The sequence below is a fragment of the Brassica napus genome, chromosome A1 (assembly GCF_020379485.1).
Source record: "Brassica napus cultivar Da-Ae chromosome A1, Da-Ae, whole genome shotgun sequence".
Taxonomy (NCBI): Eukaryota; Viridiplantae; Streptophyta; class Magnoliopsida; order Brassicales; family Brassicaceae; genus Brassica; species Brassica napus.
Genome location: NC_063434.1, coordinates 26,780,399 through 26,798,453, shown reverse-complemented (window position 1 = coordinate 26,798,453; position 18,055 = coordinate 26,780,399). Strand labels below are relative to the sequence as shown.

At 31.7% G+C, this 18,055-nt stretch overlaps 1 protein-coding gene across 1 annotated transcript; it reads right to left on the bottom strand.

The window, feature by feature from the left end:
* Positions 1-7,991: 7,991 nt before the first annotated feature.
* LOC106380524 (protein BIG GRAIN 1-like A) lies at positions 7,992-9,264 on the bottom strand. The gene has a single exon (XM_013820294.3). It carries the CDS (start codon positions 9,182-9,184, stop codon positions 8,126-8,128), a length of 1,059 nt encoding a protein of 352 aa, XP_013675748.2. The 5' UTR covers positions 9,185-9,264; the 3' UTR covers positions 7,992-8,125.
* Between the last annotated feature and the right edge of the window lie 8,791 nt (positions 9,265-18,055).

The window sequence follows — 18,055 nt, the reverse complement described above, 5'->3', positions numbered from 1 at the left end:
TTTACTTATTCCCATAAATTTTATGCGTTAGTGAGATGGACGAGTTGTTGGCTTCCTGCAAAAATACTATATCTTTGGGAGGACAATTTTATCAAGGATTTTGGTACTATCCATGTTTTATATATGCAATGGGACAACTTCCTTTATAAAACATAACGGCATTGCTTGAATTCAATGAAGGGATATCAAACATGACACAACATGGTTTTATTTACTAGAACATTGAGTACATCTTCTAAATGGATGTCCTTATTGTCTGCAAATTTGCAATGATGGCAATGTTTCTGTTATTGTTTTGGAAAATTTGGGTTGGTGTTGTTTTATAAAATCTCTTTGAGCGTTCTAGGCAACCTTTTTAGAAAAATAATCTGATAAAAGAGTGCAAAACAAAAAAAATTGAAAGCCTACAAGTATACGTTTACGTTTGAAGGAGAACATAAGGTGCACCCAAAATTAAATAAATGTTAAAGGGCCACATAAAAACTTTAAAACCAAAAAAACATATAACAATAAAAGCATAAAAACAAATATTAAAGAAAACTACTAAACCACGTAAAGCACAGAAAGATATTCAAATTTTAGTTATCTTTTTTTCAAAAAATTCAAAATTGAAAATCAATAGAACAAAAAAGTTTATGATATTTTTGGTAAATATTATGTTAATGTCACATCAATATTTATATTAAATTTATAAAATTCAATTCAATTATATATTAGCAGTCAAATATTTAGTTATCATATAATATACCTAAATAATAATTTTTATTATATAAACCGGCGCGTAGCGCCGGAAAACCACTAGTATTATTAACGGCGGGAAGCTGATGCTTCTAATGCTTCCGTCCAGGGCTGCTACTGTGTGGACTCGTCAAATAGTAACAACAAAAAGTTGTTCTAGGCTACATGACAGGGACCGTAAGACAACGTCACACCACTTAACCTTCCCACAAATCTCTTGTATATTACGTTTTTCAAGCGCAATTTCAGCACACAATATCCTCTTCTCCTTGGTAGAACAACAAATAGAAGCACATTTTGCTCCCATAAAAGTACAATCTTTCCGCCACAATTGTCCAATCTTAGAGAACCATATTTAGGCTTTGGTAATGTAGATAATTTTTCCATAATACCCTTCAAAGATCTCCAAGATCTTCCCACATAATCGTACCATTCAATTTCTAAGCGATCCACCAATATACCAATATAATAAGTTATCTATCATGCAAGAATTATGATCACACGGCAAAAGCCTATCGAATCCTACTGCTACTAACACATCCCATTTATTTTCTTTGGGATTGTAAACCAAAACAAACGTTGCCCCTAAACAAGAGATAAAGATTCCCTTTGAAGGCACAAAATTCGTCTGTATATGTTCCGTATATCTCTGCGCTAGGGCTTGGCACATGCTCCCACATCTTGGTTTCAGGATCGAAAGATTCGAAAAAGTTTGAGAAATCGCGATATGTGCTTCTTCCTACTACGTATATTTTCCCATCACAAACACTCACAAGAGGTTTTTTCTTGGCCACCAGCATGCTTGGAGCTTCATGCGATGTGTAAACCGACAGTCCATGACAAATACCCAATCGTATCAGATCACATATTTAAATATCTATAAAAATATTTTTAGTTTCGGGTAAGTAGTAGATTTGAATCAGTTAGAATATTTAAAAATAAATCTTAGAATGGTACGACTTGTTATAAATTGTTAAGAAATTGTGCATAGAAACCACACCATCATTTCTGTTACATGTTTTCTGATAGTTAACAAACAAAAGCTTTATTTCATTCAGATATTCACATGGTGAGAGACAGAGTCTAGATGTATATATAAAACAAGATGATGACATTGACCCGTTTGAGATAGATCAATCGTTATCCTTATAAAGTAATGTCTATTAATTATGATTATAAGGATGGGTCCATAAATGGAAAGAAGACAAGGTTATGCATCATGCATGGCCACTGGAAATTAATGATTTTGAGTTAGGTTGGTTTATGACAAATCCACAGGCAATAGTAATAAGTTGAACTTCTCTATATATAGTAGTTTTCTTGGTTTACATCCATGCATGTGATCCTGTTCATTATCGTTAACTCAATGCAATACGTGACTATAACAACATATTCACACATGACACAACGTCTACATAACCAAAGCAACGCCAATATATAGCTCATTTGGTTAATAATTTTTTTTCTGAAAAAAGTTAAATCAGTGTTCCATAATTTGAGTTCTCGATAAAAAATGATAGATGATCCACAGATAACGAGTATATTTAAATAGGGCGAAGAAAGAGATACTTTTTTTTTATCAAAAAAGAGTTATACTTATACGTTCCCATTTCTTCTTCTTCTTGTTCAGACAAAAAGTTGCAAGCACGACAATTATCTTCTTGGAATCAAACAAAACATTCTTCTTCTTCTTTTGGGAGGGTCTAGCTTTCAACTTTCTCTTCTTATGCATTCCTTCTATTGTTTAATTCGACCAATAAATACAACTCCTTCAAATATAAAGCTAGCTGAAAAAACAAAATGAAACGAAAATGTGTTTAAATTGATACAAGAAGACAATTTCAATTTACTTTAAAAAAAATACAGTTTCAATTTAATTCTTTTTAAATACAATTTCAAATTACTTCTACCAATTTCAGTTTACTTTCACCAATTTCAAAAATATATCCATCACTTTAAAAATCTATCTATATATTTTTTTCAGAAACGTAATAGTCTGAAAACATATTTCATTTTGGACATAATGTTTAGAGCTTCGTTAAATAAAAGACAAACTCTAATTATTAAACGTCACATTTTTACAAGACAACACTGTTTTTTTTTTTTTTTTTTTTGTCATCTGTTGGATTAAAAAAACAAAGTCAACAAGAACAGCATTCAGTTACAAGTAAACAGACATAGCTACGGAATAACTTTCAACCCAAAATTCAAAACCTATACCACCCAAAAACTACTCTGCACCCGATTACAAAGCAGGAACTAACCCATGATATGAAACTCAAAAGACAAGTCATCACAAACATGACAATGATCAACTAAACAGAGGGAGAAGCTTCCTCATTCTCAAACAAATCCCGAAGCCACAAAGGACCACCAGCAGCAACATAGGATTGCAGATAGCCTCCTTTAGCCGCACTTTGAGCTATGAGGAAAGCCCCTCTGTTAGTTGATCTTTCTTCTTTTACTAATCTCCACCATTCTAGTTTCCTCAATCTCTTCTCCATCTCAATGTATTGAGCTTTAAAATTAGGCCACGCTTTGGGTCTGAGGATCACCTTAGTGAGAGTATCATCGTCCAAGGCAATAATGATTCTGTTGAGATGATGAAAGCATAAACTCTCCAGGGACCACAACAGAGCTTTGTATTTAGCCTCATCCAGGGACCTTACATTAATGAACACCCTTCTACTGTGAATGAGGATTTTACCCATCTCATTTCTCACAACCCAAGCTCCTCCACTTCTTGATGTCTTCTTATCAAAATCCACACCAATATTACACTTAATCCAACCCGGTCGAGGCGGCTTCCAACATTTCCGGACAGCCTCCCGAGCTTTTCTCTCCTCCACCTCCTTCTCTCTTTCTTGCTTCTGAGCTATCAACCAAAACTCAGCTTCCTCAGATATTTTCACCAACACATCCTGAATAAAAACCGCCTTTCCTTCAAATATAATCCCATTCCTCGTCTTCCATAAATACCATACAATCCAAGGGATCATATTTCTAACCTTCTCATCAACACTGTATTATCATTTATTTGTTGGCATCGTATATTTTAGTAAAACAAAATAATAAAAAAAGAGCACAGTGTTTGCCAACCTTTTGCTATTTCCAGTCTTGTCCACATCTGGTGTCGAGGGGAATATCGTTTTTTTTGTCACAGTGATCAGGAAAAACTAAGGGTTAACACGTTTGCACAAATGACTTGAAGCCCCACCCGTCACGTGCGGGCTAGATTTATATCCACTCGTTTCCGATCCATACCTATATTTCTGCGTTTTCTGCCACCCTATTCATTGGTCCATCGCTCTAATTTCCCTCCTCCAATATCACAGAATTTTATATCACAAGAAAATAATTTCCCTCCTCCAAACACTTTTTGTATATTTACCCATTTGTTTTAACTAACATTTCCCTTCTACAGTATAATTTTTATTATATTAAGGGTGTTATTTATGATCGTCTTTTCTGAAATTTAGATTTATAATTTCAAACTAAATATATTTGACAAATATATGATATATATATATATGTTACTAGGGGTTGGTCCACTTTTTTTAGTTAAATTTGTTGTTAAGAATTTTTTTTTAATTTGAAGAGCTGGTTTTATTTTATTTTTTGGTAAAAGAGCTTGGTTTTATTTTATGTATAAAATCGTCATTTTGTGGCTGATCTTTAGTTTTTATCATCGTTAGACTTATTTATTGTAAAGAGATTCAACTTTACTGACTAAATTTTATAAAACCATTGTTTAGATCGTTTGAAGAAGTATTTCGTTTTATTTTGATACAACATAGATCTTTTGATATATTGGTTTATTTTAAATTATCTAATTTCACTTAAACTTTTGTATGTTCGGCGTCTAGTTTTTTATATTGTATCTTTCATATTGTAGATCCATATTGTATGTAATTTAATTAAGTTTCTCTTTGTTTCCTAAAAAATAGATTTCTCGGAGGAAAACACATATATTAATTGCTTTAAATATATTTCATCTATATCTTTTGAGTGATATTTAGGCTGTATATAACTTGATTGTCAATTTAACGCGAAATTTATTATAACTATAGTACGTACTACGTAGACACATACACAGTTACAGACATGAGATAGTTAATACTTAATAGTATTGTTGAGAGTGTCCCACCACCATTGCCTCTATGTACCGTTTTACGACGACATGTTCACGTACGTGCACACTCCAGAAAAATAGAGAGTGAGTACTGAGTACTATCGAATTTAATATACGTATAGTGGATCGAGTGTGTGTCTTAGCTTCTGTGATTTGAAATGTAGTAAGCCCTAGCTAGTTATTAATATATATAGAAATAGCTGGTAGTGCATGCGAATGACGAGTTGTGCGTGGTTGATATGGGACATTGTATGCCCCTTAATTATTCTTTTATCTTTATAACAATACATACCAATTTATGGTATGATATAGCTGTCCAAATGCTGTTATTAATTGTATGATCACGACGAAACTTCTTCGTTCACTACGTGCATTCTGTATATTGGTACTCTATTATTAATTTTAAGTGAACTATTAATGATTTTAAATATCACCGCTTAGCTAACTAGTGTTTTGTCTCCTACAATAAACCTTTGTAATTCTTTAAAGACTGTCAATTTCCTCTTTACCGCCATATTTGGTTTACATAGAAAGGTAATTAAATATTTAATTGACTAGATTTGATAGTTGGAGTCATCCCTTATATATTATTTGAGAAGCATTGCAACATTTTTTTGTAGCCACATGTCATCACTAGAATGATTTTTAGAATCCTTAGAAAAATATGTTGGTCCATCTAAATATATAATAAGCTTTTTATTAAACCACAATAAATACATTATTAATGTGCTTTATTATTTCCTTAAATAAGATTACGGAATTGCCTAATGTGGCTAAAGTATATATGACAATTAATGATTTTGAATAATAAAGATTTGATAAGAATAAGTGTATTATAATAATATTTGTTTAATTTTAAGCTATTAAAATAAATTAAACAATCATAATAACCATATAATAAAAATTTAAAAAATTATTTATATATTATATTTTGAATTTTTAAAAACGAGTATAAATTCACATTCAAATTTTGTGATCTATCATTTAAAAATTTTGTAGTTATGACATGATACAAATAATTAAAAAATAATATAAGTTGAAAGTCTCATTTAATAAGTATCAAAAATAAAAGATATATAAATATATGTATCATTTTAAATTAAACTATATGCCATATAAAAATACATAAATATCTTAATTTTGAAATTTACTTTGAACATTTTGATAAAAAATTTGAAAAAATATTGAGAACTTAATTTTTTAAAATATTATAAATTATTTAAACCATAAATCTCACAGTGAAAATTTTGTTATCACTAATTTAGATTTTTTGCTATAACAGATACAAATGATAAAAAAAAATATGAGCAAAAAGCATCATCTAATAAATATTAATATTAAAATATACCATATATATGTTACTATCATTTAAATTTAGTTAAATTTATATATTATATGTTCGCACCAATTTAATTATGTAAGTAATAGATAATGAATTTTTAATTATTCAATATCTATTTATTATTTCATAATATGTTATAAACATATAATATATAAAAATTATTTTATATATAATGTTCATCCCGCGCAAGGCGCGGATCTTAACCTAGTACTTTATTAATTAATTGGCTAAATCAGCACGTTACTCTCATGATTATATTTTCACTTTTCACAACTCCCTCCCCACTTCACCCACCACGCACGAATAGAAACAAATTAATGTGTATGTATTGTACTTACCGACGTAAGTATCCGTTTTATCCACTGACTCATTAACATTTTGACTAAAATAAGAGAATGATCAACTCAATGTCAATTAATGTATTTGATTCTCTATAATGCGACTGAAAAAAACTTTCCTACACGTAGGTATATTTGTTAAGTGACTCGTATAAATCAAAACAAATCTCAATTTTCGTGTCCTGTAATATTTGTTTTTGAAACTCTTTTTTCTTGTTGAAGCTATTGAAGGATTGATTCTCGATCATGCGGGATTTGCAAGCTATTAATAATAAACACAACCGTTTTATTAAAGTTACTAAACAAACGAAAAGAAAATGAAAGTGGGAAAATGGGTCCGTACTAATGTATGTGATCTTGCCTTTGTATCTGATTTTTTTTCCTTGGCTACGCCACTTTTGACTACATAGCCACTATAGCCTTCTTTTGAGTTTTGTCTAGGCAATAATCTAATTGTTTTTATGCTTAACTAATTACAAAATATAAGCTAAATAGCATGTTTGTGTTAGCTTTAATAGCTTATCATAATGATATGATTCGCTGGTCCAATCTTGTTAGTTGTTATTTTGTACTAAATTTAAATTTTTGTCATGCTTTGCTTTGTTTGTGGACTCTAGTCATTTCTTCATGTAATGCAAATAAATTTCCGAAATGTGAATATATTAATATGACCTATAACGTTAGATGTGTAGATTCTTTCTCGTTCTATCAACGCAATCAAATCGAAAGTTGTCAATCTGACACACGTATGTACAATTATTAATAATACATGATTTCATTATTTTACAATAGTACATAGTGTTTTGAACTGGAACTTTTACTATTCGAGAATATATATTTGCACGTAGGTTATTCAACTACGTTCTGACCATTCATTTTCCATCGATAAACAGTAACGTGTATGATCGATATATGAAAGAGAATATATACCACGTTCATCATAATGTTGTTTAATCATCGACGATATGGTAAAGTGGAAAGAAAGCTAGTGTGTAAGTACTAAACATTCGAGAGTAGTAAACCACCATTATAATCTTAAGCCATGCTTAGAGAAAGACAAGCCAATCCTATCAAATTCAAACAGAAAAAAAAAAGTACTCAAGAAAAGAATCAAATGTTGGATACTATTGTCAATGACATTTGAGACCAACGTCTCTTCCACTTTGTTCGCTCATCTTATTGATCATTATTAGTAGCATCAAATCAAATCTTTAACTTTTAATTAATTATATGTTTTTTACTCAAATATCTTCTTATGGAATTTTAAGCATTCTTAAAGAAAAGGTTGAGAAACAAAGAAAAGGCAACGACTCTTTGCTGTTCTAGTTGGTGACAGAGAATGTAATAGAAAAACTTGGTTCCCTCTATTTTTCTTTGTCAGAGATCAAAGATTAGATTAAACCTCGCAGTAATTAGAGTAGCTAATTAAGCTGCATAGTTATGACCCAAAAATATACCATGATTTAACATATATATTGTTACACAAAAGTTACTAACATAAGAGAATTTAAGAAAGAACAATATAAGAAAAAAAATACACTAATCACCCCCAACCACTTAACTAAAACATTATTATTATACAGTTAAACTTGTAGCAACGGCTCGATTAGTATTATCTAAACGAGTGGTCTCATACACTGGTAACTCTTCTTGATACCGCTCGATCCCAATCGCCGAAAGATTCTCCAACTCGAACAGATCCGAGCTAGCACAACTCGCCGCATCATCATCATCTTCAACGTCATGGCACGTTGTCACGGCCAAAAGATCCTTGTTCTTTTGGTACGTTCTGATAAGATCCTTGGCCGCTTCGATAACGCGACGATTCTCCTCCTCCATAACTTGGCGATAACGTTTGGTGTCGTTGTTGTTATTACCGCAAGGGATGTAAACGGAGGAGTCCTCGTCGAGGATCACATTCACCGGACAGAACCGTACGGACCTTTTAGATTTTCCACTAGACGAGGGAGTTTTGCTTAGGCAAGACCTAGAGAAAGACGACGCTGAGGAGCACGTGGTGGAGGATGACTGTGACTCCGACAAGACAGAGATGGAAGTGCTGTTTTTCTTGGGCTTCTTAGGGTTAGTGGATGCGTTGGTGAAGAGCGAGTTGAGGAACGTAGCGAGCCGTCCGCCTGGAGAGATTGGTTGTTTCGCTTTTTTCAAGTCGGTGTAGATCTTCAACGCTTTTGACTTGGTTCTCAAGAAGCCACCGAGTTCTTGTTTAGTGTTGGTTCTCTCGCCGGAGCTCACGGCGGAGGTACGGATTGGTTTAGGTTGCGGAGGAGATGCAGAAGATTTGGAACGTCCGTAGAAGGAGTCTGACTCGGAGGAGGAGAGTCCGCTTGAGTCAGAGGAGGTGGAGTTGGAATATCTGAGGAAAACAGAGTCTGCGGCGGCGGCGGTGGTGGTGGTTCGCCTGGATCTTTCGAAGTCAGCAGCTATTGAGCGGCGGTGAAAGACTAGTTTGTCTGGAGAAGTGTCGAGATCCTCATGGAGAGGTTTCTTCTTCCTTGTGGGTTCTAAGGGAGGGGAGTTGTCGTCGATGGAGCGGTAGATATGGTCGAGGAGAGTGGAGGAGAAGGAAGGGTTACGGTGGTGACCTCTAGAAGATGGCTTCTCCCAAGTCTCCATGTCTGAAGAAGAAAAGCTTTTGGTGAGGGGAAGTGAGTTTGTGAGAGAGAGAGGAGGAGAGTGTGTTTAAAAGAGGAGGAGGAGTCTGACAACTGGTAATCATTGCCACGTGTCTTTCTCGACGACAGCTTATGTGACTATGTCTCTGCCCCCACAAACACCAATCATCTGTTTATTTACCTATATTTTAAATAAATTTTAAATACTATGCCATATTAACAGTAAGTCATTAACATAATGGTTAAAATGAGCTTCATGGTATATACTGGATCAGTTTTCAGAACCTGATTAGTTAAAATCTATCTATCAGGTGTTTCTAGTTAAAATTTTAACAAGTGCTTAGTATATATTGTAATCAATTTCAAAAATATGAAAGCCTTAAAATTTTGGAGAAAAAGAAAAAGAAAGCCTTAAAATTTTGGAGAAAGTATTATATAAATAAATATAACGAAATAACATTTCTGAAACCTGAAATCATAAAACTCTTAATTTATCATTAGCTATCCAAATGAAATTAGTGAAACTCTTAATTTCTGCCTCAATCTAGAGGCTATACTTTTCTAATCTATTTTCTTAACAACATGCAGTCGGACTGGAACGTAAGTGATATAACACATCGACTACGAACAATAGTCCTTATTAGAGACGGTATCTAAAATCTTAGGCTCCGAATGGTGACTGCGGTTTGAGCGGTACGGGAGAAGCGATTCAACTGTAGTGCGGTTTTAACAGTTATAAAAACGTATAAATATATGATATATGTAGAGAATTTTGAAATTGTTAACTGCGGTGCGGGGCGGGACGGTTGTAAACATTCGAAGCCTTAAAACAAAAAGAACTGTTTCAATTGCCATTTTTTCTTTATTATAATGGTCCATGATTGCAGTATTATAAATCTTCAGAAATCTAAAATATGTATGTTTCGTTCGTTAGTGATGAATCAAAATGGTTAGGTTTAAGAATTTGTCTTGAATCAAAAAGAATTATGGGATATCACTGCTGGGTTACAGAGCAACTTAGCCTTTATTCACATGACACGACCCGAAAAATCACTTGTGTGTTCCCTACTTATAAAGTAAAAGATTAAAGTTGTTCCTTCCCTCATCATAAGTCTCATTTGTATTTCATTTTAATAATTTTCTTTGTATTTTGTGAGTACTATAACAAAAATATGTGATTTATTACAGGCTACAGCAAACCCAATATTGATACTTGGGTCCATTACACTCTTTTTCTTATTTTTTTAAATTTAGAACGTCTAATTAAATAGTACTATCGTTCTATAATATTCAAACACATTTTTCTTATAAATATTTATTCCGGATAACGATTTGAGGAATATTTTGTTGTGCGTCTGAAGGAAAAAACAAAACAAAAACACTGTAGTCTGTAGTTTCTGATTCTTTCTAGAGCTCACGAAGACACTCTAGTATACTAAAAGGTTTGAGAAAGAGAAAAAGACTAGAATAACACTAAACCAAGTTTTTGTTCCCAAAGTAGCACTCAAGGCTCAAAGTCACAAAAATAGGTTTCATTAAAGAGTTAATGTACACTTATACCCCTAGGGTTAATTAATCCAAACCTTAGGGTTTAGAGTTAAGGGGTGGGGTTTTGGAATTAGGGTTTAAAATTTTATAAATAATAAATAATAAAATAAAAAATAAAAATTTTAAAAACAGTTTCAAAAAGTATTTTTAAATTATAAAAATAAAATCTGAAAAAAAATAAAAAAAGATTTGAAATTTTTTTTTTAAAGAAAAATTATAAAAATTTCGAATCTGAAAACATATAATCTGAAACTATAAAAAAAAATTTATTTTTTTTATTTTTATTTTTTTTATTTATTTTTATTTTTATTTATTTTTGTTTGTTTATTTAATTTTAAACCAAGGGTATTATAGATATTTTACCCTTTAATGAATGTCATTTTTGTGACTTTCTCCTTCTAGTGCTATTTTTGAGACATAAACTTTAAAATGTGCTATTATTGACAATTGTCCTTTGAGAAACCCTAAAAGGGTAGAGAGAGAGATACGTCTAACCAGAGAAGAAGTTTTGACAGACGATCTTGAGTTTAAAATTAAAACAAAACCCATCGTGGTTAATTTGGTTGTTTTAAAGAGTACGTAAGTGATATGATGAACAAAGATTAACTCGGTGCGTTTGTACGTAAGCTCGTGTCGGAAGTAAAGAAGGAGACACCCTTGAAAATCAAGCTTATCATATTACTCTTTGTTATATAAAGAACATGCATCTAGGTTTAAGGTGGCAATACAAGTGGGACTAAAAGTCACACAAGAATATTTTGAGATCATCACTTATATTCTCAAATTCTAGTGGATTTGCAATGATTTACGGCGAGATATAAGTCATAACGAAGCGGTAGTGGATCATGTGTTTTCATTAGAATTGCCCTGAACAGAGTTTCAAACAAAATTAGAAACAAAATTCTACAACAAAACTCAATATTTGAATACACCAAAACACACAATAAAAAGAAAATACTATATGTTTACTGAACTGGTCAAACATTGAAGAACCAAAAGTATTAGGTATTAGGAGATCTCCTAATAAGAAGAAAAAAAATCGACACAGGGATGCTACAACTAGTATATATGACAATGGCTTATACAGATAATGATTTCGAGAGAAATTAGTCAAACATTGGGGAAAAAATAAGAGAGAAGAAAAAGAAAGCGATGCAGATTTAGGAAAACCCTCGAGAACTATAGGCTTTAGCTTTAGAAATCAGAAACAAAAATACGAAACAATGTTATGTTTGAAAATGGTTAGAAGAAAGGGCTTTTGGTGTATGAAGGAACAGTCAAGTAATGCGGCTAAAGAGACTCTTATCATCTATTCCTAATTACATCCAAACAGCCTTTCTCACTACCAACCATGATTTGGTAGCCCATATTTAGTAGGCAATTGACTGTGTAGTCAGTATAAGAAATTATGGAATAGTGGGATTTTGATAATTGGAAACACCCTAGCTAGCCATTTAATTTACAGTTTAGCTATACAACCGATTTCAAAAACTCAGTTTAGTCTATTGTATGTTCGAAAATGGAATTAAAAACAATGTCTGACTTCTGAAATGAGAGGTTATAGCGTATTGATATTATATCACTCTCTTATAAAACTCTAAAATTTTTGTTGAACAGCTATGTTTAAAGATGTTATAAGAGTTTACCCCTAAAAACATCATATGAATAAAAACTAACATGTTTCAAAAAAAGAAGGAATAAAAACTAACTTCTAGAAGATATTACTTTGTGTTATATTGCGATATTTAGGGTGGCTAACTATATTCTTATACGATATAAGAACATGTGAGCTCAATTATAATAGTATTCTTACAAAGAAATTTCTAAGAAGCAGGGAAAAACAGCAGGAAGACAACAGTATAATGGAAATGATTAGACATAGACAGCGGGATTAAGACAAGATCGTCTACCTGATTAACAAAATCAGGCTTTATTAGCAAGTAGATAAGATTTTTTAATTATGAAGAACTACTGTAAACATCACTTTCAATTACCATGTACAAGTAAGCAGTGACCCAACACGGTTATAATCTCAATGATCATATTAACTTTTCTTTCTATAGGATTTATTTTTAACAACAACAACTTAACATTACTGAGCTGGAATTTTGTCGATATAAATGTTTAAATTAACTATATCACGATGCCTCTTACATTTATTTATGTGAAATCTGTAACTTGTCGCTTTTCCAGTTTTCCCAATACGCTCCTTTATTTTTACAGCATGATTTTAACTTTGAATCATTGACTGTAAGCAAACTCTCTTGTAATTTATAGTGCATGCATGTGGGCTATTTTTTTTTTTTTTTCTCGTTCCATTATTTCATTTCTGCTTCCATATGAAAATTCATAAAAAAATTCCGTTTGAAATGAGACAAATAGGAAATAAGCGAAAATCTAAAAAAAAAAAAGTCTGATTCAAATAAATATCAATCAGCTTATTCATTGAATAGTTTAAAGAGGTGCCGTACTATATCAACCAGTTTTCTACACCTTATAACAGTAGTTTTATAAATAATCGGCGCCAGTAGTCGATTGATTGATGCCAAAAAAAAAAAGTGTCGATTGATAAAAAGTGGTTATAAATACAACAAACATTTTAGGCTTTGCCATTAAATACTTTTAAAGGAAATAATTAATATTAAAATGTGATGTGTTCAATTAGTCTCCCACATGTGATATGTAAAGCTCATTACCTATACGGTTACACTACAAGAAAACACAACATTAACGACGGCGAAATTCGTAGTAAGTTCGTCGTAAAATCAGTTTTACGAGGAACTAGCGAGAAAACACGTTTCGTCGTTATTTGTTCGTCGTAACGCATATTTCCTCGCTAATTCGTCGTAAACTAACGAGAAAACATTTCCTCGTAAAGACGAAGCAAAGTATTCGTCGTAAAAACCACGTAACCCTTCCACGTAAGGAGGACGCTACATTTCCTCGTAAATACCTTGAAAACATTTCCTCGTAAATAACACGTAAATTTTCCACGTCAAATACTCGTTAATCTTTCCTCGTAGTGTTGACGTAAATATTTTACTCGTTAATTCCTCGTAAAATTTCCACGTAAGGTTGTCGTAATTTAGCTACGAATTTACTTTGAGTTTATATTTTCAAGATTAAAAAAAACAATGTATTTAATTATTTAATAAAAATCTAATTTAAAAAGAATATTAAATACGAAAATAATTTATACATAAATAATTTTTGAATTTATAATACAACCAACGAAAAAAAAAAAAAACTAAGGGTCGTTCATCCCCGGTAGAATTCCTCACTCCTCCTCTCTACATCCGCGTCGGCATGTGTGACGGATGATGATTCGCCTAAAATTAACATCAACAATAATTAACAAATTCTATAAATCTAACTAAGTTCTCTACATTAACCACCTAATCAACACTAATTAACATAAAATCCGTAAAACTATCTAAATTTCCTACACTAACCACCTAATCTACCTAAACTAATCAAATTAGAGAGGAAATAGAGAGCGTACCATAGCTACAAAAGGGAGAGGAAGTTGAGACGAAATGGGAAGTGAGAACTCGCGTGTATATATAGGAAATTATGAAATGTCGTAAATTCCTCGTAAAGTTACGAGGAACTCGTGAGGCCCGTGTTTTTATTTACGAGGAACTCGCGAGGCCCGTGTTTCGTTTCCTCGTAACATCGTCGTTAATTTACGAGGAATTAGCGAGGCCCGCTTTTATTTTTACGAGGAATGAACGAGGCCCGCGTTTTTTTATTACGAGGTCTTTACGACGATTTCTGCTTACGTGGAATTAACGAGTGCCACGTTCTTTATTTTTAAGAATCGTCGTAAGTTCCTCGTTAATTTACGAGGAAATAACTACGTTTATGTTTAAATCCCTAAAATCCGAAACCCCAAACCCCTTCTTCCTTATCTTCCTTATCTTCTACTTCATATATTCCAAACCCCAACCCCATCCTCCCTTTAACCTCAATCTCTTCTATCCATTCCAAACCCCAAATTCTGAAACCACAATTCCTTAACTAATAATCTCAATCTCTTCTTTCTAATTCAAACCCCATTACAAAAATTAAATTATATAAATAGATTTCCATGATTAAATCCATCAAATCACATGCATTAAATCTGAAAATCAATCATATTAAAACACAAATACATCAATCAGATACATCGACATTCTAGTCATTACTAGAAACATCATCATTTTCATTAAACTCGTCTTCAACAGCTTCGTCCGTGGCATCGTCGGTAATATCTTCGTACTCATGATTATGCGGATCAATGAGAAGGATGTCATCAATTTGTTGTTCAGGTACCTCAACTTCATCTATCTGTTCTTCTTGCAATGGTGGTTCTTCTCCACTGATGATTTGTCCACGAGGTGTAACTTTGATCACGGCAAACCAATTTATTCCCGTTTCGTTTCCTCGTTACATCGTCGTTAATTTACGAGGAATTAGCGAGGTCCGCTTTTATTTTTACGAGGAATGAACGAGGCCAGCGTTTTTTTATTATGAGGTCTTTACGACGATTTCTGCTTACGTGGAATTAACGAGTGCCGCGTTCTTTATTTTTAAGAATCGTCGTAAGTTCCTCGTTAATTTACGAGGAAATAACTATGTTTACGTTTAAATCCCTAAAATCCGAAACCCCAAACCCCAACCCCATCCTCCCTTTAACCTCAATCTCTTCTATCCATTCTAAACCCCAAATTCTAAAACCACAATTCCTTAACTAATAATCTCAATCTCTTCTTTCTAATTCAAACCCCATTACATAAAATTAAATTATATAAATAGATTTTCATGATTAAATCCATCAAATCACATGGATTAAGTCTGAAAATCAGTCATATTAAAACACAAATATATCAGTCAGATACATCGACATTTTCGTCATTACCAGAAACATCATCATTTTCATTACTCATGATTATGTGGAATTTAGTAAGGTAGCCGAAACAAAAAACGTGTTACAATTACAAAGTGGGTGGACTCGAAAATTCTTCGTTAAGTAAACGTAAACTATTTCCTCGTAAAGAAGATGCTACTTTTACGTCGAGCTTACGAGGAAACAGTTTTTCCTCGTAAAAACGAAGTTACCTTGCGTGGTTTTTACGAGGAAATCGTTTCCTCGTTATTTTACGACGAACTAACGTTGATTGTAAATTTCCTTGTAAGATTCTCGTAAAGTCAACGTAAATTTACGAGTACCAGTTTTCCTCGTTAATTTTCATCGTTAATCTTGTGTTTTCTTGTAGTGTTATCTAACAGAAAGCACCTAATTTTGATGATATAATATGAATATTAGTGACTTTTAAGCCGCAAAGTCTTTTTTAATTATCTTATAGATTATTTTTAGTGTGGTTTATAAGAGAAAAATCATATTCAAATACAAATATAAAAATGATGCCAATAATACATAAGCATGCGGTTCGTTAGTTATTACTTATTACTTATACTACTATCTCTCTCTTTTTTGGGTGAACTTGTCTAGTTTTTTGGGTGTTGAACTTTGTTAATAATAATATACTAGGTTAAGATCCGCGTCTTGCGCGGAATGAATGTTATATATAAATTATTTTCAAGTATTATATATTTTTTACATATTATGAAATAATAATTATTTTCAAAATGTTTATAAAAAAATTCAAAGCAAATTCGAAATTAAAATACTTATGTATTTTATATGGTATATAATTTATTTTTAAAAACTATTAATATACATATATATATATATAATATTTATTAAATGAGACTTCCTACTTATGTAATTTTGTAATCATTTGTATCTTGTTATAACATAAATTTTAAACCATGGATCACAAAAATTTATATGTGAGATTTTTAGCAACTTAAGTCATTTATATTCGTTTTTAAAAATTCAAAATATAAAATATACGAAAAAATCTAAATTTTTATTACATAGTTAATGTGGTTGTTTAATTTATTTTAATAAGTTAAAATTTAAAAAAAATGATAGAGAATATAGTAATTTTTATCAAATTTTTATTATTCAAAATCATTAATTGTCATATATATACTTTAGCCACATTAGGTAATTCCGTGATTTTTATTTAAGAAAATAATGAAGAACATTTATGATTAATTTATGATTAGTTTAATAAAAAGTTTATTATATATTTATATAGACCAACATATTTTTCTAAGGATTCTAAGAATGATTGTGGTGATGATATGTAGTTACAAAAATATGTTGTAATACTTCTCTTTTAATATATAAGGGATATTTAAGTGTAAATCGTAAATTTCCCTTTAGCGAAACACACACCTTGATGTATTTTAAACTTATTATCCTTTTGTTTTATGTGATATAATATTTTTATTTTCTTAAAACGAAATCCATAAGCTATACAATGAACGGGAGAAAACTAATTAAAAGTAAATTCATAAAATAAACAACAGTAGCAGGGATTCCACGCATGTGTGGATATGATAGACAAAAGAAAGACAAAAGATTCCGATCACATCATAATTTTGAGTTGGTGCAATGCAATACCAAAAAAGCAGATTCCTATTAAATCAAAATAGCTAGAGAGCACACACGGTCCAGCACTTCAATAGATACGTTTGATATTCATATTTTGCTCAAAACAGACCAATCAATCGAGCAAGATATACTTGCCACATACAGTGTTGCTGTATGCTTGTCTATAAATCACTCCACTATTGTCTGTGATTTGACACGTCCTTTTTTGTTGACAATCACAACAACATTTCAAAACTTTTACTGTAGGAAAAAACAATTTCTAACATTACAGTTACGTCTCAACAAAACTAACTTAAGATGATTTGTTAGGAGAAATTCATCTTTTTCTTCTGTTTCAACAAACAAACTTTTAATTACCCCTTTCTCAACTAACAAGCCTTTAACTTAACTAAAGTGGTTGGAGTTGAAATATCTCCATCCCTGGCTAAAATGAGTGAGAAATTCTCAGAAACAATTAAAAGGAAATATTAGTATAAATATTGAGTTATTCTTAAAAGAAACATGAAATGTCCCATGTCATAGTTTAAAAACTCCTTTTAGGATGGAGTTGCTATTAGAGTCATGCTTTTATATCCTCAAATCAATCAGGGCCCTTTTGACTTATTAGATAACATTAATCCTAAATTACATTAATATTTGTGAAATACTATCCTCAACTATTTTTCTGTTACTTTTGTGTGGTAACTACTATTAATATTGAGTGGACTCAACAGTGAAGACTGAAGACAACGTTTAATTAACCAGAGACTAGTCAAAATGAAACAAAATAGTCTTATTTACCTCCAAATAATTGAGTTTAAGGATTTAATAGAGAGT

Coding starts and splice junctions, on each gene's coding strand:
- LOC106380524 (XM_013820294.3), bottom strand. CDS start 9,184: ATGGAGACTTGGGAGAAGCCATCTTCTAGAGGTCACCACCGTAACCCT.